This window comes from Chaetodon trifascialis, chromosome 23, assembly GCF_039877785.1.
Source record: "Chaetodon trifascialis isolate fChaTrf1 chromosome 23, fChaTrf1.hap1, whole genome shotgun sequence".
Lineage (NCBI taxonomy): Eukaryota > Metazoa > Chordata > Actinopteri > Chaetodontiformes > Chaetodontidae > Chaetodon > Chaetodon trifascialis.
Window position 1 is genome coordinate 6,212,136 of NC_092078.1, and position 27,860 is coordinate 6,239,995.

At 42.4% G+C, this 27,860-nt stretch overlaps 1 protein-coding gene and 7 non-coding genes across 8 annotated transcripts in view; 4 read left to right on the forward strand and 4 right to left on the reverse strand.

Annotated features, from left to right (window-relative positions):
• The window catches only part of adissp (adipose secreted signaling protein), a 32,527-nt gene extending 7,917 nt beyond the window's left edge, over positions 1-24,610 (reverse strand). The window contains exons 1-5 of the mRNA XM_070993688.1: positions 24,229-24,610; positions 20,501-20,604; positions 11,928-12,067; positions 5,045-5,183; positions 2,793-2,918 (exon numbers count right to left, since the gene is read on the reverse strand). Coding sequence (XP_070849789.1) covers positions 2,793-2,918; positions 5,045-5,183; positions 11,928-12,067; positions 20,501-20,519 — 424 coding nt within the window. The 5' untranslated portion in view covers positions 20,520-20,604; positions 24,229-24,610. The remainder of the gene's footprint in view (positions 1-2,792; positions 2,919-5,044; positions 5,184-11,927; positions 12,068-20,500; positions 20,605-24,228) is intronic.
• On the forward strand, positions 734-804 carry trnag-gcc (transfer RNA glycine (anticodon GCC)). Its single transcript has one exon. It is a non-coding gene; the product is annotated as a tRNA-Gly (tRNA).
• On the forward strand, positions 1,050-1,120 carry trnag-gcc (transfer RNA glycine (anticodon GCC)). Its single transcript has one exon. It is a non-coding gene; the product is annotated as a tRNA-Gly (tRNA).
• Positions 24,611-25,823: 1,213 nt separating the features above from the next.
• Positions 25,824-25,896, forward strand: trnak-cuu (transfer RNA lysine (anticodon CUU)). Its single transcript has one exon. It is a non-coding gene; the product is annotated as a tRNA-Lys (tRNA).
• A 426-nt stretch (positions 25,897-26,322) lies between these two features.
• On the reverse strand, positions 26,323-26,396 carry trnan-guu (transfer RNA asparagine (anticodon GUU)). The gene has a single exon. It is a non-coding gene; the product is annotated as a tRNA-Asn (tRNA).
• Positions 26,397-26,496: 100 nt separating this feature from the next.
• trnak-cuu (transfer RNA lysine (anticodon CUU)) lies at positions 26,497-26,569 on the forward strand. Its single transcript has one exon. It is a non-coding gene; the product is annotated as a tRNA-Lys (tRNA).
• A 401-nt stretch (positions 26,570-26,970) lies between these two features.
• Positions 26,971-27,044, reverse strand: trnan-guu (transfer RNA asparagine (anticodon GUU)). Its single transcript has one exon. It is a non-coding gene; the product is annotated as a tRNA-Asn (tRNA).
• Positions 27,045-27,488: 444 nt separating this feature from the next.
• trnan-guu (transfer RNA asparagine (anticodon GUU)) lies at positions 27,489-27,562 on the reverse strand. The gene has a single exon. It is a non-coding gene; the product is annotated as a tRNA-Asn (tRNA).
• Positions 27,563-27,860: the final 298 nt, after the last annotated feature.

The following is a 27,860-nucleotide window of genomic DNA, read 5'->3' on the forward strand; positions in this document are numbered from 1 at the left end:
ACAACCAGATCGCCCTCTGACCAAAGAGAACAAACAGTTCAAATCAAATGAAAGAAACCACACTTGATCTGCAACCGCAAACTATGTAAGATAACCTTCTTCTACTGGGTATCCCAGAGCCTTCAGACCACTCTTCCTCCAATCAATGACCACTCAACTTAACATCCTATCGATTAGAGTCTTTTCTCACGTGCCCACCATCTAAGCATTGTTACAAAGGACCGCAAACAACCCAGACGTACAAACTGCCAAATCTGAACACTGTAAGCCTAAAGAAAAAACAAGTTCTCACAGTAGAACACTTGAAACCAGACTTTAGTGTTGGGAGCTCTGGGCAATGCAGCACACTTTCTCATCTGTGCTAATTAGAAATGTAATCAGACACATTGTGGCATGTATTTCACAGACTCAAACGGCACAGTTTTGAAATTAGCTCAATTCCCCAACATCTTGCTAGCCAATTATAATGGTTATAATGGCTATTATAGTTAATGGGACCACCTGAGACTGAGCCTGGATGGCAAGGGGGGCTCGGGGACAGAGTCAGAGGACCTGATCCCTGCTAAGCTTTGTCCTTACAGCCAAACCAGTCTGAGTTTAACACGTACAGTAACATGTACAGTAACATTTTTTGTCATGAACCTCCTCACAGTGGAACACTTCAAACCACAAACTGCAGTGGTTTTATTTATTTATTTATTTTTCCAGAGCAGACAAAAACTTGTGAACACATGCATTGGTGGTTCAGTGGTAGAATTCTCGCCTGCCACGCGGGAGGCCCGGGTTCGATTCCCGGCCAATGCAACACAACACTTTTTCTCAATGTCCCTTCCACAGAAGACTGTGGAGGATATTTAAGTGTTTCCAAATCACAAGATCTCGTATGTGACTCAAAATAGCAACATCCTGCTACTGAAACAACAAAATAATGCTAACTGATCACTCTACTTTGGGCTTCAGGAAATTGTGATGAAATCTCTTGACAACAGTTTGAACATTTTTTTTCTGTTGGGTATGCAGGGTGGAGTGCACAGAAAACAGTAACACATGCATTGGTGGTTCAGTGGTAGAATTCTCGCCTGCCACGCGGGAGGCCCGGGTTCGATTCCCGGCCAATGCAACACATTCTTTTCCCCGTGTCCATCATGTAAAACACTGCCACGAGTAACTGTGCTGACACACAAAAGTAGTTTCAACACTTCAAAAAGTAACATATGCCAACAACAAATGACTTTTTTCAGTATCAGTTATTTAGAGTTGCTGAATCCTTGAATTGTCAATAAATGGTGTAAACGCCCTTTGCAGTTTCCAGGGGCGAAATGGACATCTTGAAATTGTTTATTTTGTCTAACAAACAATCCAAAGGGGAAACAGATCTAATTTACAGCAATGTAAAAGAGAAATGCAGCAAACCCTCACATTTGAGAAGCTGGCAAATACGATTTTAGTTTTGCTTAATGAAAGATTTTAATGATCATCAGAATAGTTGCCAGTTTGTATTTTTACTATTTTCAGTCACTGATCTAAATAGAGTAGTACAGCTAAGAGTAATAGCAGATGCAGACACAGGGCTTAATCCTTTGATGTGGTCGTCAGCCAGGCCTCAATTACACACATACTATACATCTGGACAGATGTTCAGGCCACGCTTTGACCGTAAAAATAAACACTCAAACAGTACGACCGCCATTCATGCTCAGACGCACGTGCACGTATACAAAAACACACACACTACTGCACGCACTACATTTACGTCGGTACAAACGGAAACACACATGCCCTCTTTACCTAATTCTCCATCTGCTGACACAAATGCCAGCGTCTAATTCAGTCTTACTGACACCGATTTAAGAGGAGAAAATGTAAATTCATTACAGGCTCGTCTCTGCCTGAGGGAGCTTGACAATAGAAGAGAGCAGAACATTAAAGCTGCAGTGTTTGACTGCATGTATTAGATTGAAAAAGAACACCGCATTTCATAAACTGCACTAAACCCAGGATTCGACAGTCCCCTTGGTATATTGAAAAGATTGACTGCACAGTATATGTTCCAGAGATTATAAAACATCAACAACATCATTGGTTTTTGCAAGAAGAAAACATGTAAATCACATTTAGCTTCCTATGTTTAAAAGCTAGTGGTGACTAACAAAGAGTTGTTGAAGTGACTCTGACCCAGAGCACAGAGTCACCAGCAGGGGGCAGCAGCACACAAGAGAGAGCAGGACAAGTTCAACCTTCAGTTTATGTCACTTTGAAACTAACAGAGAGAGAAATAAGCAACTCCAAGATGTTAGGAGTCGGCATTTTAATAAAAATGCTGATAAAAAAAATAAGATCTGATCATTAAAATGTCGTCATTTGAAAGCCTATAGACGAGAATTCACACTACATTATATGTCAGTGCATAAAGATGGAGTAATTAAAATAGCACCAATCAAACTTTAAAAGGAGGAAAACAATTTGGATACAATGTGGAAATAGGGCAACTGAGGAAGGTCACAGTCTCTTCATCGCTCCACAGATCTGTTCTTTTCATCTTTTTCGACTGTTGCATCTCACCCAAGAGTAAAAGATTTTTGTGATGTGTAGATTTTTTATTTTTTTTGAATTTCTGGTGTTTGCCCTCAGGTTTTTCATGTGCTGTTGAAAATAAAAACATGTGGGTGGAAAACCACTCTCAGATCTCCATCAAGACGACAGAAGGTCATCTACAGGCTGCGGTGTAGACTGAATGTAGAGACTGAAGAAAAATGAGATTATTATCATTTATATTGGTAAAGTAACCTCACCCATGACTCTGGCGTGGACTTTGACTTTAACGCAGACGTCCTCGTTGGTCTCGCTCAGCAGCAGCACCTCCTCACACAGAACGCCCTCCTGCTGGGCCATGTACTCGCACGTCACCTTCAGACCTCCTGGGAAACGCACACAGAAACACAAAGAAGAAGAGGGATTGGATTTCTTCATCTTCTTCTTCTACACAAACTCTGTCTTTGCCTCTCTGCGTGAGGCAATGTTTTGAATATGGATCAGGCTGATGGGAGGCAGATAATCATGCCGTTAGAGGAACAAAATGTCAACATGGAGGCAAAAAAATATATTAAACACACCTAAAGTCACGTCTGCTGCTAACAATGTAACATAAAGGGTGTGACACTAAGCTAAAAGCAGCCTTCAGTTAGAGGCATTTATCGGGCATGCCTCTCAGAAACATTACAGGATCACTTTTAGCCTAAATAAGTAGGTTTAGTGGTGAGACTCATACACGTTCAACCAAAGAGGGTTTTTTTGTTTTTTTTTAGCCCGGGCAGGTACCAGGTGTTTGAGGTTTACCAAACTATTACAGCACGACAGGTGACAGGAATTCAAGAGAAATACAGGAAAACATTTGAAGGTCAGCTTTGTTTGCATGATTCCTCGGAGACGGACTGCTGAGCTAACACTATGTGAACTGTCTGCAGCTGTAATCCTCGGCCATCTGGTACTACGCACAGCCTGCAACAATACCACAGAGAATTACTTACAAAGCAGTTCACTCGGGTCTGCTGGTAACAGCAACATGGCAAACTTGCTTTTCGTATTCGTATATTACAGTCTGCATGAATGCAGCATTGTATGTGGTTTAGGGGAGAACTTGGGATAAGGCACTATGTTTATGGGAAAAGCTTGATATTAAAGCTTCACATTGAACTAATTCAAAGGTAATTTAAGTCATACATGCAAATCAAGAGCTCTGTTTGCAGCCGTTTCCCACTGTGGGATTAACAAAAGATTATTTATCTTGTACGAACTGAAGCAACATTCTGATGGAAAATTAGAGCACAGACCTGACCGAAGAGGGAGAAGACTAAATGCTGCAGGCTTGCATCATAATACTGCTTTGTTGTTCACTTTTTGGCTTGAGCATAGAGTGTTGGAGGGGTTACAGGTCAGAAATTGCAAACCCGATCGATTAAGCTTGGTGTAGATACACTGGTATTTTAGAAACAGCGTGACTATTACATAGTTTGCCCACAAGAGAGCACTAAGAAACCGATTAGTCCTCTGGGAAGTGTCTGGTTCAGGTCACACTGTCGTCAGAATTAAAACGCTTACGCACAAAATGACAATATAAACCATTACTTTACTTTTTAAATCACAAATATTCATAATATCAGCCTTAAACAGCAGGATCGGTGAGGCTCTATTACAAACTAACAAACACAGCATTCAAAGGCCCCTCGACAACACCGGAGGGGTGCATGCTTAAGCTCCGGCACCTGGTCGGCTCCTTTTTATAAGGTCCCAACCTCACCTGTGTGCCCATATTTATAACCTTTTTAACTGCAGACGGTGTATGCATTGACCAAATTGTTGAGGAATAGGTCTGGGGATAAGGGGACATGTGCACCTCACTTTTCAAGCCCCCCACCCCCTGACTTTAACAGTTGCAGTTTGACTAATTTGCTAAAATACCTCTGCACAGTCCTCTTACTGCCCAGATGGGATGAGCTCCGAGTTGATCAAAATGTTAATATGCTTATCAGTTATTACCGTGCACTCACAGCAATTAAGCTCAGAGGAGTAGTGAGTGATTTCCTGAGTTTTTTTGCCCTATATTTTGTCTCTCAGGCAACATACATGCCACCTCTTGGTGGAGATTGTTGGGGCTTTATGGAGCCTGGGAGGAAGTCCACCCAACTCCATCTAAATCTACTACTATGGAAAGCATGATGTCTTATTTAATCAGTTTGCTATTTGCAAGATGATTTTTTGGGGGGGGTGTTAGAGAGCATCTGACTCATTAAGCTAATTAGTTGCAAAAGTAAAAGAAGGACAGGACACACAGATTGAGTAGTTGAGTGGGTGATAGTTGCTAAATTTCCTCCTGAACTGATGACCTATGCAGGACCAGTCCACCGCCCAGGCACTGGGAACCTGTCTTCATCCCTGATCCAGATCCATGTTTCCTCACTTGTTTAATTTTCTGCTCAGACAAATCAAACTCCGATGAGCTCCCAGATGCTAATGTTGTTTTTCTCCTTCTCTCATGATCTCTTACCCTCTGGTGCCGGGGTGATATCAGTGATCCGGAGGTGTGGACTGGGCACTGGTGCTGGACACACATCCTTCCCCAGAGCTGGGACCTCGGGCAAGGTGAACACTATTTCATAGCGGTGCTGTGTCTTTAGGAAGCCAACCTACAGCGAGGGAGAGATATTTGGAGGGTTGAATGCCAAAAAAAATGTAACGATTAGGAGGAAAAACAATGGCTGTCTTTCTCTCTTGCACAAACTTTAGACTAATCCAACTGTAACATGGAAAGAGAGGGGAGGGTCGAGAGGAGAATAACGGAGAGGGGGAGAGGGGGATTTACACGGAGGGAAACGGGCTTTGGCTTGGCCTCTCATTGCACAGTGTAAGTTCATTACAGCTCAATAAATAAAGGATTATTTCATGAGTAACATGGATAAGTGGGCTGAGATATCCTTGAGGGAGTCTTCTAATTGAAATCATTAGTTACTGTTCTGGTCATCTTAACCCCCCCTCCCCCCTCCCCGCTGCCAGATTGGCAAGTGTAACCTGATGGGAAATAAAGCAGAATCACCTTTTGGATTTCACTCAACCGTCCTCGTACAAATACTTAGGTGTCCACGCAGACGACCTCTTTGCTGGGAAACACACTCTGCTAACCTGTGCAATAGACTGCAGCAGAGACTTTGCTGTCTAAGTCGATTAAGGCTGCATGGAGTGAGCAGCCAGATCATGGTGGTGTTCTACCAGGCAATCCTAGAGAGCATCATTAGATATGGATTTACAGCGCTGCTGGCAGCCCAACAGTGCAACTGAAAAGCAGGCTTGCCAGCATGCAGTTGGTGGATGTAGTAGGGCTGAAAGAAAATGAGCATATAGAGTGTCTTTATGAGAGGGCAGTATGACATGAGCAACATCCCTTCTCTCAATACAAACCTCTGCTGTCAGGAGGAAAGGACAAATCATAAGGCTTGGAGTCATCTTTGGTACCAGCCTCCATCAAGATGCTGGACTCAAAGGCTAAATTTAGCGCAATAAATACACATTTTTTTTTTGCAACTTGTTCTCAGAGTCAAATTTGCAGTCAAATGTCTTTTTTTATGCTCCAAGATGTTTTTATGTGCAGCAGCTGTGTAGCATTGTGTCAAACGTTTCTCATTTTCCTGTGATGCGTCTTCGTTTTTATGTGAAGCAACAGACCGCAGCACTGAGCCCAGAACAAATTTCCACGAGGGAACAATGAAGTTGTTGTTTGATACAACCCAAACCTCCAGAAAAGCTACTAATTGGATCTTGTGGTAAGATTTTTTTGTCAACTACAATTCCCAATATCAAGGATGAGCTTTCAAATTCCATATTAACTTTAAGAGTAATGATTTCTAGCTACAAAAACAATTCACTCAGAAAATGAATTGGCAACCATTTTCACAATAAATCAAACGTCGTATTTACGGAAAAAACACCAAACACTGTCAAATGTGATTATATGCTGAATTATCTTGGGTTTGGGACCGCTGCGCTGCTCAGACGAAACATGTGAACCCTTCACCTTTGGATCTGGAAATTAGTGACTTTTACAAACTGAATAAATAACTGATCGATTAAAAAAATGATTAAAATTAAATTATTTATGAGATTAAAGCTGCTGTAGGTAAGATGGAGAAGAGAGCAGACTTAGCCTGAAAATTTTAACCAACACAAGTTCACGTCACTCCCCATCCCTCTCTGCTGCACTCATGCCCTGCCTCCAAGCCCCTCCTCCCTGCGCCGTCTGCGCGGCTGCCATGACAACCAGTAATGTTAGCCTTAGCATCGGAAACAAGCTAACTCACAGTCGCTAACATACCGTGCGCGCTGAGTGTTACTGTAACAATCACCATATTAGCTTCATGGTTATTTGTTGCCTTAGCCGTATATGCTGTTGTTGGCAGCGGCGGTATGGGCAGTGTCTGCTTTGTGATTGGCTGTTGCTCCGCCATAGCTTCCGCTAGCCTCCTGACGCCGCTCACAGAGCTGTTTGACTGAGCGGCAGCCGGCAGCATGAGCAGAGGGAGGGGGCGGTTCGCAGCGTGTGTGAGTAGTGATTGACAGATGTCAGACACTCCCTCAGACGCTCCTCTGGCTCTGATTGGTTGTTTTGTGTCGGGCGTGGTGGATTCTTGCTAATCGCAGTAGGAGCAGTAGGTGGGACCAATGAAGCCGGTTTTTTTTTCAGATTACATGTTTCATGTACTGCTGTCTGGGCACAGGGAAAGTTTTAGCAAATATGACAAAAAAATTACTTTTATACAAGTTACCTACTGCAGCTTTAATGGATAATGGAAACAATCCATTAAACAATATGAATTTCCCTTGGGGATGAATAAAGTATCTATATATCAGTTTTCAGCTGCAGCCCTATCCAAACTCATCCATCAGGGTGTACATGAATTTCCAGACTGACCAAATTATTTATCACATACAACACTCTGTTGCTGCTGCACAATTCACACTTTTTCAATTCACATTACCCATAAGGAAATTCTAAAAACAAGACTATAAGGCAGGCAAGTGGGAGAAAGAGCAGCAGAGAGGTAGCGAGAGGGGAGAGATGTAGAGGTAGCAGTCTCATATAGCAAAGAGAAAAATTCATGAGAGAATCATCACAGAGAGGAGTGTGGAAACCCTCACAGAGGAGACAGGTACAGAAAAAAAAGACAGCGAGAGAGAGGAGGAGACCGCAGGGAAGCGCAGGCAAGGAGAGATAAAGCCGAAAGCCCCTCCAGCAAGAGCTCTGCACGGCAGCCTCAGCCCCACATGACCCCTGGTTAGAGCAGTGTGCAGAGGAGAGCCTGCAAACAGCATAAAGTGAGCAGGGAGAGAGGCGGCAGGGAAGGAGCACTGCAGAGAAAAACAATAATCAGCCTGCGAACTGTCCCACGCATGCCCTGACACCGTGATCTGTCGCTTTAGTTTGAATTTCATGCTGCAAAGTTGGACAAAAAGCGGCTGTGAAATGCATCAGCGATGGAGAAAAGTGACATGAAACATTTCAGCTGGTTAGCAGTTTCACGTATTTGTAGCTTACGAGTCTGAGGAATGTACGCACGGCCGAGTGACGACGGCGGCGGAGTGTCACTTTGTGAAGATGGACTCTGTGCAACACTGTTAGTTGGACACACGCTCACACAAACGACTCAGCGTTCATCCATAACAATGGCGCTCTTCTTTTGGAGCACAATCGCACACATTTTATGAGCTTGTTTGACCAGTTTACAAAGACAATTCAGCCAGTATGCATCAATTCACAACAAGGGCTGAACAATATGTGAAAAAAGAAACCCACCAGATATTGAGACTGTAACATGAGGTATGATTTTAGCTATTAATTTTATTATTTTTGCATTTCATGGATACTGTGCTTGCCTATATTTGGATTTTTAATGGTTCAACCCTACACACAACAAGGTGTCATCCATCCACGGATGGTGAGAGAGGCACTGACATTAAGATTTACTTCACAGCTGTTGGCAACGCTGGAACTCAGTAAAGTCATTTTCACTCATTCAGAGTGCTGCTATTTATCTTAAGCAGATTGTCTTAGTAGACGAAATGGCTTTTCTGTTGCATCGAGTAACAGATCGTGCTGTAAATAAACTAATATTTTTGGCCACTTGGGGGCAGTGGAACCAATGTTAATGACATATAACAACTTGATCAAGATGTTGTAAAGAACTTGTTGGCAAAACAATCAAGTATTCACGCTCTTTTAGCTCTGTTTTGGTCTCCACCAACTCCTGAGGAAAATATCTGGCTCTTCAGCAAAGCTAGCTTTTATTATGCAGTGGGTGTTCAGATATGATCCTGATGAGAGCAGTGAGACTGAGGCTATGCAGAGCTGTGGGTAACTACTGAGTGTGGTGCTAATTTTCTGTGGATTTGTCACTACAAGCATCACCTTTCACATTACCCAGTTATTTGATCAGTGCTGCTTTAAACTAAAGATAAATACCAGTACAACCTCTTCAATCTCCATTCTCTTATTTAAAAGCAATGTTCTCCGTTTCCTGTGACCACTCATCCTTGCAGTCATTAACTCTTAATGTGGTTACTCAAAGTAACACAATTAGAGTTAATGTGCACGTCAACCTCCTGAAAAAAGTTAATAAGCACTGGCTAGGCTGGCCTGTGTCACACGAACAATCTGAATTAAAAATGCGTTGCCTCTGCTGCAATACGTCTCCAGTTGATCTCTGAGGCACTGACAGCTGCTCATTTCCATACCCTGCTTCACCATCCCAGAGAGAAACGAGAGCAAACACACCGAAAAAATTAACAAGGACTGTGTGTTGTTTCTGCGAGAGCTCGCCTGCCACACGGACGCACAGAGTTTGTGAAATTCAAATAACCCTCATCAAAACTGGAATTCACACAGCTGTTGCATGCATACCGCTTCCATCCCACACACTCCCACCTTAGCTTAGGTCCGTCTGCGAGGATCGCCGAACCCCCCGCGACCATTTCCATAGCAACACCACCCCCCCTCGGCTGCACGATGAGCCACGACGCCGGGCTGACAGTGTACTGTGCCCACTCTCGAGCATGCTTAAAGAGCTTTGAGGACCACACACACACACACACACACGCACACAGGCTGCTCTGTAACTGTGAACAGCCAAGTTTGTCGTCCATCTACACACGCACACACACAGCTTTTAAGCAAATTGATTTGGCTGTGAATTAGTTTCAAAGCCTGGAAAGGCTTAGTTACAGCGAGAGTGCACAGAACTTGCCTTCGGGATTTCAGCATAGCTGAGAAACAGCAGAAGAAGAGGGCTGACCTGAAAGCCTTCCGAATGTGTTTGGGCTCTATTAAAGCAGCTATACCTTCCAAGCTGAGCGCACTTGTATCTTCAACTCGGAAGAGTCATATTTACATTTATATTTGTGATAAATCTGAAGAAAAAGGGAAGAAAGGAACATCTGAGCCACTGAATTTATGAGCTAAAGTGAGGACGTATTCAGTGGCAGTGAAAAGGAGTCATTCAGTAACACTGATATAAACAATGCTAACACATTTCTCTACCTGCAGGCAGGAAACCTTTTAAAAAGCCACTCCGGAAAAATGAGCTACTTGAGACGCACTTCATCTTGTGCGCCAGCCGCGAGGGTACAAACAAATCCACGGCTTGTTAGATGAATCGCGTGGTCGGTCCTCGGCCTGAGATGTCTTTTCTCAAACATTTAAATCAGCGCTTGTGAACTGCTTTCACATTAGGAGCTATTATTCAACAGCAGACAACGCTCTCATTGTTCTGATCTTCTTCGTCCTCATCCGACATCTAAAAACAAGACGGCAGCCACGCAACATCAGCACTCCAACATGCTCACTGGTAACATGCAGTAACAATGTTTACCGCGGCTATTAGCATGCTAGCATTTGATAATTAGCCCTGAGGCTGCGGGGAACGTCATTAGCAAATGAATAATTCTACCTCAGTGCTATATGAAAAGTTAAAGGTCCAGTGTAAAGAGCAGCCAGAGACCTCTGCTGCATTTTCACAGGTAATAATGGTGAATGGTGCAACAATATTACTTGTTTTAGTTATGTGGAGCATGTTTCATCCATGCAAACCCTCCTGGTCATCCGCAGCTTCGATGCTAACGAAGTCTGTACAGCTAAGACAAGTTAACGACCGCTGCTCATCAAATTTAGGCCACAGGAGAGAGTTTTTCCACAGCTCCTTGGCTCCTGAGACGAGCACCTTCAGGGTTTGAGAGCTGGCAGCGGAGAACAGATGAGAAGTCTGATATCATTGTTCTGCGCCTTTATAGCCGACAGAGCAGATTAACGGTGATGAGAAAGGACATTAATCTTTTCCTGGATGTTTCCAAGATAAAAGTCTATCAATGCTCGTCGAAAGCGAGGGGGCCGCTCCACTAGATCAAAGAGTTACCATCTTATTTTATATCCACTGCTTGAACAACATGGCACCCAGGGAAGTCAAGCCCCTGATTATGACCAATTACAAGACTTTCAGGGCCAGATACAATATGTGAGCAGGTAGTGTTGATTCTTCAAAGGAAAACTGAACTTATTTAACATCTGCTTTAAAAAAGTTTACTTTGTTTGATTGGTGGTAATAAGTTTAGTGCTGTAGTTTGCTTTGGCCTGGGCTTTTATTTATTTATTTTTGATTAATCTTAAGATGAAATACGGACTTTGTATTTTGTGTTATGCCACCTTCAATCAACCTTTAAGATGTTGACTCCCAGTCTTGTCCTACCTGCTCCTGTTTGCTTAAATCTTTTACAGTTTGTCATTTATTGTGTATCTGATCCACAACTTAACTCTAATTTTCAGTATTCATACACTTGCTTTTAGACTAAAGCAGTGGTGCACGATGAACCCAACCTCTGACTGGTGCCGTCAGTCTAAATTTTAATGCTGTGTGATCACACGACACAACTGACAGGAGCAGAAAACAAACAAGGTAAGAAATTATCTCAACCTCTGACGCACAGAAACACTGAGCATGTGACGGTGTGCTGACTGCTGTGATTGAAGATACCACTGAGGTCATTTACATGTGCTTTAGTGTTGTGGTTTTGAGCCTTATCCTGTTTTTGAATATGTTCGGTATACACTTGCAGGGAGTATGAAAAAGCTGGTTATTCATCTGCATGTACACAGATCATAACACTGTCCAAGTTTCTGATTGTTTGACTGCAGGTGTGTCTTGATTCCATCACTATGAGATGGTTCCAAAACCTGAATGAGGTGTTTACAGGCCACAGTGTCCTGGTTTCTATCTGAACAGGCATAAGCTTTCTACATGCACAGAACCAGGACATTCCAACAGCCCAGTCGTAACCAGGAAACTACCAAGGACAGTCATCAGCTGTCAGCCTGCTGACAGGTTAAAACGCACCTTGACCATGAAGTTGCCGTCATCCTCCGGAGTCACCATGACGACGGAGTCATGCAGCTTTTCGTCGAAGTGAACATGTGATGGGGCTCCGGCAGCGGGGGGTTCTTCTGAGAAGCGGACGCCTCCTGCCTTCGCACAACCTGAACGAGAAGGAAGAGCCACTGAAGGTCAGCAAACACGTTTCCACACGAACATTTCCAGAAAATGCAAATGAACGCTTGTTTCCGGTAGTCGGTCCAGGAGTCGTCGGTGGTGCTAACTCTCCAGTCAGGTGCCATTAAAGCATTACAGAAGAAGGTGTGCAGCAGAACGATGCGTCGAAAAGAGCGCCAGTCAAATGATGGAAAGCCATGAGAAAATGTGGTAACATTTATGTTTGTTTCATGTATTAATTTGAGGAAGGTTATAGTCTCTGCCTATAGTTTTTGTCTCCTCAGTGGAGCAGAAGTTTGAGTGGTGCTTAACTTACTACTTCCTTCATGTAAGTCATGAGTTATTCACTTGACAGGTGGATGGGAACACACCCCACTCAAACCACGGGCATTAATCAGCTCCTATAACCACCTCCACTCGAGGCGAGGCTTGCTTCAACGTTTTGGAACCTGGATCCGGGATTTGCCCCCATTCAGCTAAAAGAGCATTAGCGAGCTCCACAACTGATGCTGGCGGATAACGCCTGGCTTTCGATCCACATTTCAGTTCAACAAAAAGGTGGATAGAGTTGAAGTCAGAGCAAAACAACCAATCTTAAGACTGTTCTACATCTTGTTTTGGTAATGGCTTTTTTAAAATACCTGTCTTTCCCTGCTGACATGATGGAGCTTCCTCACGTCCTACACCTGCTTATTTTCCTTTGCAACAGCTTGCATGAATATTTACAAATATGAGTACTGGCACTGAACATTTGCTGCTGGCAGCTCTAATAGAGTCTGGACCCTGGAGATAAACAAAATAAAGACGGCCTTTTAAATCATTCATTTATTAAAGGTGATGCTGCGGGTAAATACGCTGCACCGTCTTCCTCTTTCAAAGAAATCACATTGCAAAGCGCTCCAGCCAGTCTCCATCAGATCTCAGTGTCAAAATAGAGGAGTTTAGGCTTCCAAGCTACACATATTATTTCCCTTTAGATTTCAGTGCTCGCCTATGACAAAGAGGCACACTGATATTTATTGTTCTCCTGCTCAGGCATGAACTCCCAGGGTGAAAGAATGGAGGCTTTTTCTCCAAACAAACCCCCCTACTCTCGAGCAAAAAAAAACCCCAAAAATAATAACAATAATTCTCTGTGACAGCAAACAATTTGTCTGAATTTCTGTTCAAAGGGCACTGGGTCGGCTCACAGAGCATCATTTTCCCAGACCTTAAAGGAGGGTAAAACATGTGAAAACAAGAGTTAGATAAACAGTAAACAGAACATGTTGTCCTTCTGTCACATCTAAAGGACTTTTAAACATTTATTAATAGTCTATTCATGGAAGCTGGTCCTTTAAGAAACGGTGAGACTCATCCATCATTTCAATTTCAAGATCATTTCCCATAAAAACTCTTTGAAAACTGGCTACTGCGGTGTGCGAATGTGACTGTGAGATTACCACATCCAGCATCGCCCTGTGTATTCCACACTCACGTCCTGGCCGCCATGTGTCGTGTTCCCACCTCTCCAATTATTCTCGATTTATTCAGAAACTTCAAAGGCGCTTCAATCAGCAGCGTGACCGCCGTGCTCGAGCTTTGTTTTGCAGCCAATATTACGAATTGCCATCGCCATCAAGCATTGTGTGACAACAAAGCTTAGACGTGTGCATCCGGCTCTGATTTTAAGCACCTAATCACCTTCCAAGGTAAAAATGCACTTTACTCTAGAAGCAGGTCTTCTGGCACCTCTTCTCCAGCTTGGGTTTATTTATATCCAGACTCAGAGTGTCATAGCTCACACACACGAGGCATTTTCACCACCACGCCGAACAGATTCAACATTATTAATGCAGTAAGATAGATGTTGGCTTAATTAACACTGGCTACGGAACAAGACAGGTGCACAGCAGTCAAGCTGCAGATGGAAGATTTCTGTTTTTTTACATTTTTTCTCGAGTGATGACCGGATGAAGCAATGGTTTATTAAGTTCTTCTGGTGTTATTGGCTGGAGGCTACACACCCATTGCCAAAAGGCTGCAGCCCAGAAACATCCCGAGCGCAGCAAAATAAGCAGAAAATAAGAAAAGAAAGGCAGAAGGCAGCGTCTCTTCTGGTGGGTCATAAGCGATGACTGAGATTACTTCTGTGTGAGTCTGCATAGCACACCTTTACCTTTGACTGCTGGGGAAGTTTGGAAAGAAAGTTTTCGGGCAGTTTGACTCCGTTTTAAATTTTAATCAGGTATTTGTGCCAAACTGACAGCTCGGGGAGATCTCATTCTTTTAGATCTTCTTCCAGAAAAAGCTTTAAAGTTGGAACACGACTCTCCTTTTCTACAGAAACATTGGCAGAGGCATTTCTTCCCCTTCAAATCCGAACCAGAGAAACACGAGTTGGTTTTTTTTTGTCGAAAGAGGATAATTTGACTTTCCCTGCCAAGCCACGACAGGCCAACATGAGGTGAAAGTGGCTCCGTCCGTTTTAATTATTAAGCTAACAGAGCAGAGCCTGGTAATAATGTAACTTAATCCTGACTTTAACTTAATTACACATACACAAGAACAACCCTGCCTTACTCTGACCATGGCGAGGGAAACATATGAATGGATGCAAACCTCCTCAAAAAGCTGCTGAAGAGCTAACCGTATCATCGCTCTAATGCATTTAATTGAATTCCTATGCTGACTTACGTCCTCGCATTAGCAGAGGTTACTGGTATCCCACTTGGGACCAGTTCCATTAAACTTTTACTCAGACTCATATTAGAGATTAGAAATCCTTGCTATCAGCAATCTGGGTCACAATAATGAGTTCAGGAGTTACATAATGTTCCATATGTGCAGGATCACTGTGTTGAGATGGAAAATGGAAATGAGGGGTGGAGTGGGGGGGTGGGGTTGTTATATTAAAACGCTGTTTAATATCTAAAGCTCTATATACAAAAGGTAGAGCACAACACCTTGCAATATTAACAATATCCCATAGTGGAAATTCTGAGCCGAGATATATAAGATGTTAACTGAACTAAAACAGACTTAATATCTATTCCTGTGATCCTAGATGAGAAATTTCCCAAGTGTCTCCAAATCCAGATGGAGGATAAGAAGAGAGAGGGTAGGTTAATATCTGGAAATTAGTTTTCTTATCTGCCTTCATGGAGATTCATATATTAAAGTGAAAAATGATTAATTTCCACATTTTAAAAAGTGATATCTGCTTATAAAAGATGCTGCTGCCAAGCATTTGATGACACACATTTTGTAGCGTCGTGCTTTGGGTTCAGTATTTAACACATGAGAACACCGTGTCATGTTAATGTATATGATACATTAACGACTGGAGACTTGAGACTTTCATGTGCACGATTTTCATTTGAGAAGTGTGCTCAGTGTTTGAGAAATTGCTGCTTTTCTCTGATTTACATTGTTCTAAATGTTAGATCTTTGGGTTTTTGAACTATTGGTTGGACAAAAGAAGCTCCAACTTGAGGATCTGTGATGTTTTCTGTGCTGTGTGTCCTGCATCACTTAACTATTTTCTGAAAAGTCCCTTACCTTCAGTCAACCTCACATCGTATATGATGAATGACACCATGAAAATAAAAGCAGCACCACAAAAATAAATGGAGGGTATCAAATTTAAGAGCTTCTGACTCATTGACCACGAGGAGCTGCCATTTTAGCTGGATGAAAGACACTCGGTAAGGAAAAGATGCTAAAGGTGAACTTCATGATTAAACTTGCTCGTATTCGTTAAGAACACCAAGGGAGTATTTTTCTACCTAAACTATCCTGATGACTCAAGAGCCCGAGACTTAGGCGGCAAGATCATCATCACATCACATGCGTGGACAGTTTATTTAAGGTCCCGCTATAAGAGGCTTTTTGCAAGAAGCCTAGAAGTTCATATAATAGGCCTCTATAGCTGTAATTACATCCACATACTCAGCTTAATAATGGCAGGCTTTCATGCTATAAGCCAGCCTATCAGCAGTTAGGGTAAAAAGGGTATGTTATACCCTTTGGAGACTGGAACGTATGAAGAGAGGCAGCTTTCATTTCCAGCGAGCCTAACTGAACTTTCTCTCCACGGTGAGACATTATCCATTCAAGATATGTGACAACTGTTAAGGCACCATCAGTGGCATGAATGTCAGACTCGCTATGCAGCTCTGCTGGCTTATTGTGTTTCCTAAAAAGGGGGAAATGCCTGAGGAGCTGAGAGATGGCAGTGATGTGATGCATTTGCAGGACAAGCACTGCAATCAAACACGCGGCCACTGCAGAACCGCACACAGTCAACCTCGTTGTGCAGGCCAGTCATGGTGTTGGTGGGTAGCCGGTCTGCTGATTTATGCTAATTCTCTGATAATCATTCTCGACCGTCACAATGATGACGATAGTTTGTTTTGTTTGTTTGTTTTGTCCCCTCTAAAGCACTAAATCAACCTGCACTGAAATCTTCCAGACTGACACTTTAGAGGGGTAATTCCAATTCACCAAATTCCCACAATCACACAAACAAACTAAGCTGTAAATACAGCATACACTTAAACTAAAATATATTTTGCTGCTGCCTCTGTCCACAGAACCCGGACCATCCCTCGAATGTAATTTTCCTAACTATTAACTCATGGTTAATTATTACAAGGATTCCACAAAGGTTGTTTTCCCACTTAAGCCACTTTCGATGTCCTTTTTAGTTATTAACTTTGCAACGTATAACAACATTAATACTGCAGCAGAATTGAATGACCCTGTTTTACGGCTGCTCCCTTCATACTGGCTTACTGTGTCTTTTCTTTAATACTGGCACAGAGCCAGTATTAAGTTTGTTTCTTTCAAAGTTATTTAAGTTATTTTTTGATTAATATGTTGCCAGTTTGCTCATTTTTGTATTGATGATTAAACCCCAAGACTTTCATGTCACATTTGTCATCTGACATCATCTTCAGAAAATGAGTATTACTTTGAGAGACCTGTACATCCAAAATGCCTCCAACCACCTCACAGCTCAGGGATCTAATTAGCATTGCTCAAGTCTGTCATTCATCGAGTTGCGTTCTGCAGTGAGTACTACGGCTCTACACATCCTGTCATGTCCTTAGGAATCATCTCTGCACAGCCTCATTAATTACTTGCCTCAAAAGGACTCTTGGGGCTTCGAGTCAAGAGCAATAAATACGCTTCTTATTTACAAAATATAAAATGACCACAAGCTAAATCACTCAGAGCTTAACAATGTTAATGTACCACTGTGTTTACACCATTGTGCAATGTGTGCTCTATCATCAGCCTCACGCTGGGCCCTCCTACCACAACATCTCTCATCTCAACTGTCATCGCTGTGGTTGTTCGTTCATGGGGCACCTGGTAGCTATCTTGTTTGCACAAGACAAACATATGTGTCTCTGGCACATTTTATTGCATCATTTACTCTTTCAGCTCTGACTTTTGTCCTTTTGCTTTGTGTGTGATGCATCTGCACTTGTGCAAACAGCGTCGACGAAGTAGCGGAACTGAGGGCCAATCCCCCAGCGTGAAGCTCATCATCACAATGCTGATGCTCTATGGCCTCTCTGATGGGCAGCATAATCTCAGACAAAGCCAGAGCAGGGACACACACCCCTACTTACCCTCTCAGTAGTAGCAGACCCATAAGCACACAGATGCATGTGCACACACAAATTAATATGCACGCGTACATGCTTGCCCTACTGAACTGGCTTATTTTAGATTAATCTCTATCTTCTTCAGCCCCTCCACTAATCTGTCTGTCAGTATATCTGCTCTGCTCTGCTGAAGAGTACAATGCTCTGTCAGCCTTCTTCTCTGAACTCTTCCACCAAGATGACAGCATGCTTCAAATAGTGACGGGGTTAAAACAAAAAGAGGAACATTTGGATTTGATCAGTGCAGTTGGACTTGTTCACTCCGCCATAATACGCCATCATCTGCGACAGATCGGCTGCGTCATGCGATTGGTGTTTCTAAAAAGCGCTTTGGCCAGCATGCTGTCTAGGATTCCTCTCTGTTTTGATAAATTTGAGTCATCTCTATACCCAGTGGAAATCGAAAGCTTCTCCAGCTGGTGAACGCGTTCATTAACAAACCCACCTGGGACTCTGGCATTTCTAAGACAAATTCAATTACGTTTTAAGTTCGCCGCTTGCCAGCTTTCTGGTTAGATTGCACAAATTCATCTCTGTCTACCCTTCTCCTTTTGCATATCTTGTCCTTGCTCCTGCTTCTTCAGAGCCAGTGATTTGTTTGTCACCATTTTCCACAACAAATACGAATGCATGTCAATGACAACAACCATACGGTCTACGGGCTGAGAGAGCATATCAGTTTTAACTAGTGCTGTCAATCAATTAAAATATTTAATCACAATTAATCTCATGAATGTCATAGTTAACTTGCGATTAATCGCAAATTAATAGCACACTTTTATCTATTCTAAATATCCCATTGATTATCATTTTAATACTCTTATCAACATGGAAAAGTGGATAGGCTTGCTTTGTGCAAATGTTTTTCATTGAAAACAACAACGTGTAGTGTTATATTTCACACTAACATTCTCACTTTGAGCAGTCATTCACGTTTGAAGCAAAATCTCACAATTTAACACTGTCAATAAACAGATGACAAAAAAAATAAATACTTTGTTACAAAAAAGCCCCTTCGACAACCCTTTCCAAGGGATCAAAACAGGGTGATCCAAAATAAACTGAAACTAAACTTTCCATTCAGAATCTTGTTCGCATCTATTTCAGCGTTTCGCGCTTGACATCCACACAAACCGGTAGCCTACTCTTTTACAGCTAGCGAGCAGGCAAGACCAAAACGTGCGTGGGGCGTGCCTATTGTTTTGTTTCCAGTTTACAACTAGATCCTGCAGTTTCTCTTACGTTACTAGCAGTAGCCACAGCTTATAAAAAACAAGTTCACTAGGTGACAAAGAGCGTTAATCTCGCGATAAAAAAAAATGACGCCGTTAAAATTGATTTGTGTTAACGCGATAATAACGAAACGCCGTGTTCTTCCCATTCATGCTCAAAGAAATGACGAGCTTTTCAACTTATCTATTTAGGAGACAGCGTCAAAAAGCGAAGAAAATGTTTCTGTTCACATTCTTCTGCATTAGTGTCGAAAAAGGTCGAATAACAAAGGGCTCTTCAGAGATCTCTGCCTATTGTAACATTATTCTATGGAAACAAGACCACAGACTACAGGATAAAAGCTTCAGAAGTCCCATTTGTAAAATACCTTTATCCTCCCAAAGGTGGCAACACATTCCTACCTCTACGCGTGACATTTCAGTCCATCACAGACACATGGAAAATACAAAATGCCATCAACAGGAAGTCAATATTAGAGCCTCCCTTTGCACTGCCCTTCATTCAATGACCTTATCAAAGAGAACAAAAGCCTGCAGAGTGGTCCTTGAAGACAAGTACCCATAGTCCATTGGGGAGGAGAGGAAACATATTCATGGTGGTGATAAAAAAACATGATGAGTCATTTAAAGCCCTCTACCAGGTCTTGCTCTCTTCCAGCACCTTCCATTGAGCCCTTCCTGCTTTTGAGAAAATACATTTGCTTGCCTTGACAAAAAGCTGTCGCAAAGCTACTCACAGGGAGTCAACGCGCCCCTTCTTTCACCAGAAACCTGACTGAAAGAGCAAAATCAATCATGAATTCAAATTGAATCGACTAACCTTCCAGGAATGCCTCCAGCATGTCTCACAGGAGGAGAGGTTCATGTGGGGCTCTCAATCACAATAAATTATACTGAAGATCGTGTCATGTTGTTTTTTTTTTTCCTTCACTGCAACAGTCAAGCCCTTCCAAAGAACTTTGAATGCAGGGGAAAGATTAAGGGCGTTTAATTTACCTACAACTGATTATGGCTTTGAACATCATGATCACTTCCGGGCTTACTGTATATGTTCATGGATAGGAAGTAATCCATCCTGTGCACTGCAGTGTTACATTCAGCTGTGTGTGACCTATAAACTGCCACTGTGGATTAAGGGTTTTGATTTTGATCAACTTTAAAATGAAATGTCAAAGAGCAAAGATGGAACAGTTAAATGGGCGGACGCTGAATGAGGCATATGGGAAATCTGGATTGTGGAACAGCAGACTGGTTCTCTTTCTGTTTCCAAACTGGGCTGGGTGGGACTCTCTGTTCCTCCCTCACTTCCTCTCAAATAAATTTACGCAATTAATTTTGCACCCTGTTGCCACACAACTGATTTATTCAACAAAAACACAAGATCCGGAGACAGTAGGTAAGCCGCGGCTGCCTGTATCTCAAATATTAACTTGTCACTACTCAGGACTCAGGAGAAGTACCTTTAAATATTAAAAATTTGAGAACATCACAGGAATTACAACAGGCAGTGAATACAGTAATAACAACTCACTCTTCTTAGCGGCAGCCATGTCTCAGGAATTGGTCCAGCACAGACACACTTGGACACACACTGTCACAGCCAAGTCATCTCAGCAGGCTGACCTCAGAACGACCCTGCAAAGCAAGTTGGGATAAAGGAGACGATGAGAGAGAAGGATCTCGCTTTAATAGAGAGCTGGAGAGAGGAAGTGGCAGAAAACAATAGGGAATGATTAGATCAATAGAAGAGCACTGGAAGATAAGGACAGAGGGTGTACACGAGAGAGGAATAAAACGGGGAAATAACGGCTCGCCACAGTAAGCTTCCGGGGGTGTTATCCTTTCTAAATGCATGACCCCAGGTTAGCCAGTATTTCAGCTGAGAGCTGTGAGAACACAGCTGTGCAGGACTAGTCCAGCCAGGAGTATCAGCGACTCCCGACAGAGGCTTCAATTAAAGGAAAACAACAAAACAGTCTAAGAGGATTAGCCAGGGACTGAAGCTGCTGCATGTGGGCTCCGCACAGATGGAAAACGTTCATCAGGTCTCTGTGAGGTGCTTATGAATATGAAAATAAAGAAAAGACAAGGTGTAGTGCATAGTAACAATGTAATGGTGGCACACAGCTGAAAGGGAAAGTCGGCAGGTCTTAAATCTTCTCTCGCAATAAGACACAAGAGCCTTATTTTCAGGCCTCACTGCTCTTATATAACAATAACCAACACATGAGTTCAGTCTGACCAGCTCCTCACAAAGCTGTGACTTTACATAATGTTAAAAACCAGGTGAGAGCTTTACCTGAACACACACACTCCTTACATTACTATACAACCCCCACCGATGTTATCAGACATGGACACTGTAGATGGTGCAAAACCACTAATTGTAGCAGTGGTATTTGCAGTCGTGACATAAGCGGAAAACAAGAAAGTTAGCACGGTCGAGCTGGCGCAGCAACTAATGCTATCATTAGTACAAAGGCATGCTTACTGGTGCTTTATGAAAACCAGCTTGTAGGACATCTTTCACCAATCGGGCAGCTTGAATAGCACTAACCATTAAACTGGGTTAACTAGTTCCTACATGAAAGAAGTGACTACAACGAGGTGAACTGCGAACGTCTCTGCATTATATAAACGAAAACACAAAGGGGCATTAAATTCAACACATTAAATATGATTTGCTTGAACGACATGTCCACACCACTTTATGCTTCACACGTAATGCTTCAGGTGTGATTCTGAGAAAGGCGAATTGGCATGAGAGGGTGATTATGAAATGAAATGGCCATTCATTGGTGGCGCATATCTGTGTCTCTTTAGCGCTCTTACGCTTGCCAGATTTGTCTCTTTTCCCGCTGTGTGATACTCTGAAATCCGTGTTGGATATTTTACAAAAAGCATGAGTTTGATGGACGTTGCTCTTCGTTAAGTACAGATAAGAATGCTCCCATTTCGTGAAATACTTGCACAGTCTTTTAGCCTTTCTGGCAGGTACTCCCTCTCATGTTCATCCAGCTTCTGCTGCTTCTTGTTTCATTGGCACGTGCCATTTGAGTGAATGACATCTTGTACTACCACCTAATCTTCTACATACTACCACCTGCTGTACCGGAGGGAGGCGTAGCAGACACATCAAAGAGGTGGTTATGCTTCCCGTCAATGTGACAGCCAACATCCTTGTTTTTATTCTTTATAGAAAGGTTAAAAATACAGGAGATTTATGGGAAAATATCTAAATGGAGGCCAGCAGGAGAGAAGGGTAAAATATGGGAGTATCCTGGAAAAACGGGAGGGTTGACAGGTCTACAAACAGCCCTTTGAAGGTCTGTCTGAAAAGGAGGACTGGCCACAATGTCCTCACTTTCCAAAAATGTCCTCAGTCCCAAGGTCTAAAACTCGAATTGGTTCCCACAAAGATGGCTGCACAAGCACACGCACACACAAAATGTCTCAGTCAAGATTTATTGATTTTGTATTGCAGCAGGAGGATTACTGGAGAATTTCTTCTCCTTAGAGATCAAAACTGAGTTTTCTCGACAGCATCTGCATTATTTTCTATTCAGAACCAAAACAGTCAACAACCAAAAGAAAGACTGAAGATGCTTTCTCTCACTCATCGAGCTGAGCTAATGCCTGATCTCAGCGCAGATAGTTTTCAGGCTCACGTATGCAGCATGTTACATACATTTTTTTTTTTGTCCAGGCTTAATAAAGAGAATCTTTCTCTAAGAATTCTGCAATTCATTTTAGTGGGTTGTATTTCTGTTGAATTGTTCCTGTTACACATTTCCAAACAGGAACTGGAAGGAAATGTAAAATTAGTGCAAGCTATATTATCTTCTTCTTGCTGTTTATTACACAACGGGGCTTATTTTTAGGGTCATATAAATAATGCTTACTTAATACTGTCCTCTAAATTCAAACGTGAAATTTCAGTGTATGCTAAACTGTGCAACGCGGATGTATATATAAAATAAACACAATCATTCATTAAGTTCTTTCTGCGTATTCACAGTGTTAACTGCTGCATTTTAGCTTGCGTTAACCTTCAAAGGGCGTGAGCACATAATTTACATGCACGACCACCTTATTTAAACCCTGAAACCCAGCCGAGCTTTGTTGCTGACAGCTCTGTGTCACAGTTGACGATCTGAAATTGCAGATGCCACAGAGAGCAGCAACAGGTAGCCATCTCCTGCTCTGAATTTATGCTTGTTATTTTGGGAAAGTGATTTAATGCCCTCTGTGTGCAACAGGCACACGCTGGGTGTGAGACAAAGCATAATACTGACTGTGAGGTTCACATTGTTTTACTATGCTGTTAACCCTGTGGACAGTGTTTACTTTTGTTCTTTATCGAACCAGTCAATCTCTGTTATCTTAAACAATTTGGCGATTAACTGGTAAGTTGATCAACAGAAACTTAATCTGCAACAATATTATCAATCAATTAATAGTTTATGTCATCTTATTTTAAAGAAAAATGTCAAAAGAGTTCACTGGCTCCAGCTTCTCAAAAGTGAATATTTGCTTATTTTCTTCATGTTTTATGAAAGTTAACTGGATATCTTTAAACCTTAAACCTTCAGGGCTAAGAACTTGTGATGGGCATCTTCACTGTTTCCTGGTCAACGAATTGAGAAAATAATCGATAAATTCATCAAAGATGAAATCGCCTTAGCTGCAGCCAGAGTGTAGATCTTGTTCTTTATCTCACCACTCAATAAGATGCAGACACTAACCGACTGTTTCCCTCGTCTGTCTTTAGTCCTGCACGATACCATACGATGCGCATGATTAACGCCTGTAACGCCTCCTTGTACTTAAGGCTTTAATTTGTATAAATTTGAGCTCTGAAAGGCATGTGGTTATACTTATTTCACTGTTCTTTGTGCGTGTAATAAAACAGAAAGTTGAAATGAGTTAGAAGTAATTACTAACACAGCACAAAACAACAACATGACAAGGGTGTGACTGAGGTTTAAACATACACTAAAAGTGACTTCAGTACACACCGCAGAGGCAGCTCTACGTGTTGACAGACACATAGTACAGAGCATGAGGTCAGACAGACGTAATTAATGTGAACAAAATTAACATTACTAACATAAACATAACGCTCAATGTAACATTATATGTTAGCTAGCCGCCCTGACAGAAGTCCTTGCTAGGTGATAGTAATTTCCCTGAAAAGTTGCCGCGTTAACACAAACTGTCCACGGAAATGTGTTTGGTCTTATTTTCTGTCGGGCTTACCTTACTTTATCCACGACAGGTGAGACTGGTACACCTGACTGTAGCGATAACCGGGACCGTCGTCGTTTCCTCTGTTGAAGTGTTGTAGAGTCCAGCGGCAGCTCAAAACACACACGGACGCCTGCACCTCCACTCCCGTGTCTCACTCCGCTACACTTTCTCTGTCGGACAATTTCCGCATTTGATCACGTGGTGTGCTCGCGCCTCCTCGTGTGCGGGTTACAACCCAGCTTTTAATATATGTTTAACGAAATAGACGCCCCGCTGGTCACCAGAGACACCCGAGCCGCTCCTCTCGCCTGTTTAGCAGAGCAGTGCAGCTCAAACTGGCTGTAACGCAGCAGTTAGCTCCTCTCTCTCAAGCGCCAGACACCAGTGTTTTATTGTAGTGAAAAGGCGACATCTACTGGCGCTTTGTGCGCATAGCACTAGTGAAATTACAATCCTGTTCTTTCTCTGATACTTTAAAACCAGTTTTTCTCAACCATTTGGCTAAAAGTTATTTAATTTTACATATCAAAATGCATTTTTCTTATCCCTCTTATCATTAAGCGACCCCCCCCCCCCCCCCCCCCCCCCCCCCCAGGTTAATCTTTGGACCCATTGTGGAAACAATGAACATTTGATGTTGTTACAAAACACATTGCCCAACAGCATTCACTCAGCTGCAACGTGAAAATGCTGAATGATTTCTGTGATACAGGTGTGCTCATACCTTTAATTGCTGATTGCTAAGATACGTACAACTTGTGAGAAGATAGGCTGGCTAAGGAAGGACATAGAACACTAATCTAAATGTTAAATATTAACAATTTGGACAAAGTTTACGACATTTAAAGCCTTTTATTACCCAGCAACACATCTCATCTCTACTGCCCTCTCATCCGTAGTTCCCGGATGTCGCAGAAAGAATTTGGGTAACGGTAGTTAGTTTGCGCATCACTGAACCAGGTGTGCAACGGTCTTAACAGTTTCGTTTAACTGTGTTTAAACGTTATTCGGCTTAAACATGAAGGCTAAATGTAAATATCGGGAAATACTTTGTCTCGTTCAAGGAATTTTTACATGGCTTTATTTTGTTTGTTTTTTGCTGCGCATCTAGTGGCACTGAGCTCCAACGCCGGAGTTCGAGATTTCTGCTATTCAACATCAAGCTCGTCTTCACGGTAAGAAGTAAATTTTAATGATTGAATGCCAAAACGCACATATCGGCGCCCTTTTTTTTTTCATATCATGTGAGCATTTGTGCTCAGGATGATGTATAAAAGAGGTTAAAAAGTGACAGTTTTAATTAAAAGATTAAAAATTAAACGTTCACATTTGATCATATTTTTCACCTGGATTCGCAATAGTGAAAAGTTTGCCACACCAGTCCACTTGTGTTTTGTGGATCCACAGAAGGTATACGACCATGTTCACATCGAACCACGACCTCCAGCTCTGTTGGGGCGGTTTGCAGCGCAGTGTGATGAGCACCTCCAATTCCGAGACCATGGTCCTCAGCCGATAAAGGGTGGATTACATAAAATAATAATGGTAGGTTCCAGTCGGGGGGAATACGTTTTTAAAACCCAACCCCAAAATATTGAGTAGTTGCCCGGCTAGCTCAGTCGGTAGAGCATGAGACTCTTAATCTCAGGGTCGTGGGTTCGAGCCCCACGTTGGGCGCAAGTATTTTTTTCCTGTCTTGACAATTTATAGCGTCTTGGGCTCCCCGGTATGGGATTTATTTTAAAGACTACTGGATACGTTTAGATCTGTTAAACACTTAAACATAATGTTATGCAGTATAACAGTTATCACAGCCTGTGTTCTAACTTAACTACCTAAGACCCGAACTCTTGAATGGCATGCATTTTTAATTTCTCTTTGCTATTTGGGCTGATTGGGACCTGATGAGTGTAAAAACTGTGAATTATCTGTATATTATTCTAATTTTTATATATTATTATAACCTATATTACATAATCTGTCTTATTATTATTAGCAGTATGATGTCCTCGTATGTGACAATCAGGCCCTTGCAGAGCTAACAGCCCAAAGTATGATGTCCACATATGTGAACGGCAGGTCCTAGGAGGGGGGGAAAACAATCGTCCCTGGGTGGGCTCGAACCACCAACCTTTCGGTTAACAGCCGAACGCGCTAACCGATTGCGCCACAGAGACAGCATGCCACTATAATTGTCCACATGAGTTTATAAATGTCACTCACATCAGGTGTTCAATATCTTTTTGCTCATTGTAGACTTACACAGACAAGTGTACAGCCCGGCTAGCTCAGTCGGTAGAGCATGAGACTCTTAATCTCAGGGTCGTGGGTTCGAGCCCCACGTTGGGCGTTGATCTTTTAACAGAGTAAGGCACTGTCAGAAAACACTGATTTATACAGGTCATATGTAGGCGGGACAACTCTAACAGGATAGTAAGTGCTGTAAATTGCGGTATTGTCTCTGTGGCGCAATCGGTTAGCGCGTTCGGCTGTTAACCGAAAGGTTGGTGGTTCACCACCCAAACGAGTGATTTTGTTCCAAATAATGCACACAATAACAGCGCCAATCATTTTGATTTTCAGTGAAATCCACCATATTTAAAAGGCCCTAGGCCTCCTGATTCCCATTAGAAAGCATATGAAGCTTTCAGATGACAAATCCTCCTCTTCCCCTCCCCAAATGTCTCTGTTGTTTTTTTTTCCAGAGCATCTGTCTTTTCCTGTATTGTGTTGGGGTTAAAAGGGGCATGTTATCCCTGGGTGGGCTCAAACCACCAACCTTTCAATTAACAGCCAAACGCGCTAACCAATTGCGCCACAGAGACTTGTGACCTGGCTGGGTGAAGGTTTGATGTATTGTACTGTGTATTGTGTTGTTGTGTGACCTCACAGCTGCAGACATCGCTCCTCATCTGAAACCCTGAAATTCAGGGAGGTCATCTCCAGCTTTGTCAACTGGTGTGGACTGGACCATAAAAACGAACCCTACTGCAGATCTTCATCCCAGCAGCTGTCAGACTGTTTAACTCCAGCATCATGTAATGTAGCACTGTGTTGATGCTGTTTTTCCTATTTCTACAGTATGAACCTTTTTCTTAATTGGTTGTGTTTTTGTGCAATAATACAAACACTATAATCCATATTGGCAACACTATTTTTATGAACTGTATGTATTGTACATATATGCGTGCAAATCAGTGTTCTTTGAGCATGAATGTACAGTCTAATATGAAGTGTTAGTTTCTTTATCTTGCCAGTTTTAATGAAAACGTCCCTGGGTGGGCTTGAACCACCAACCTTTCGGTTAACAGCCGAACGCGCTAACCGATTGCGCCACAGAGACTCCTTTGGTAAGGAAATGTAGGGGGTGTGGCCTCAGTCTTCCGTCCCCACCTATCTGCATTTGACCAGTTGGGCTGGCATTTACAATTTTTATCTTGTGCAGAACAGTTGATAAATTGATTATAACACACCAGAATGTAGTTGTAAGTAGATATATTAAGCTTTTTTCAATTGATTGGGTCCACCCACTAATGTTTTTATCTGAATGCCTAACTTCTAACTAACAGTGCTGTCATATATTTGTGTAACACAAATTTTGTGTTTCTTCCTGGAACCATGCATTCATTTCCAAAGCATTA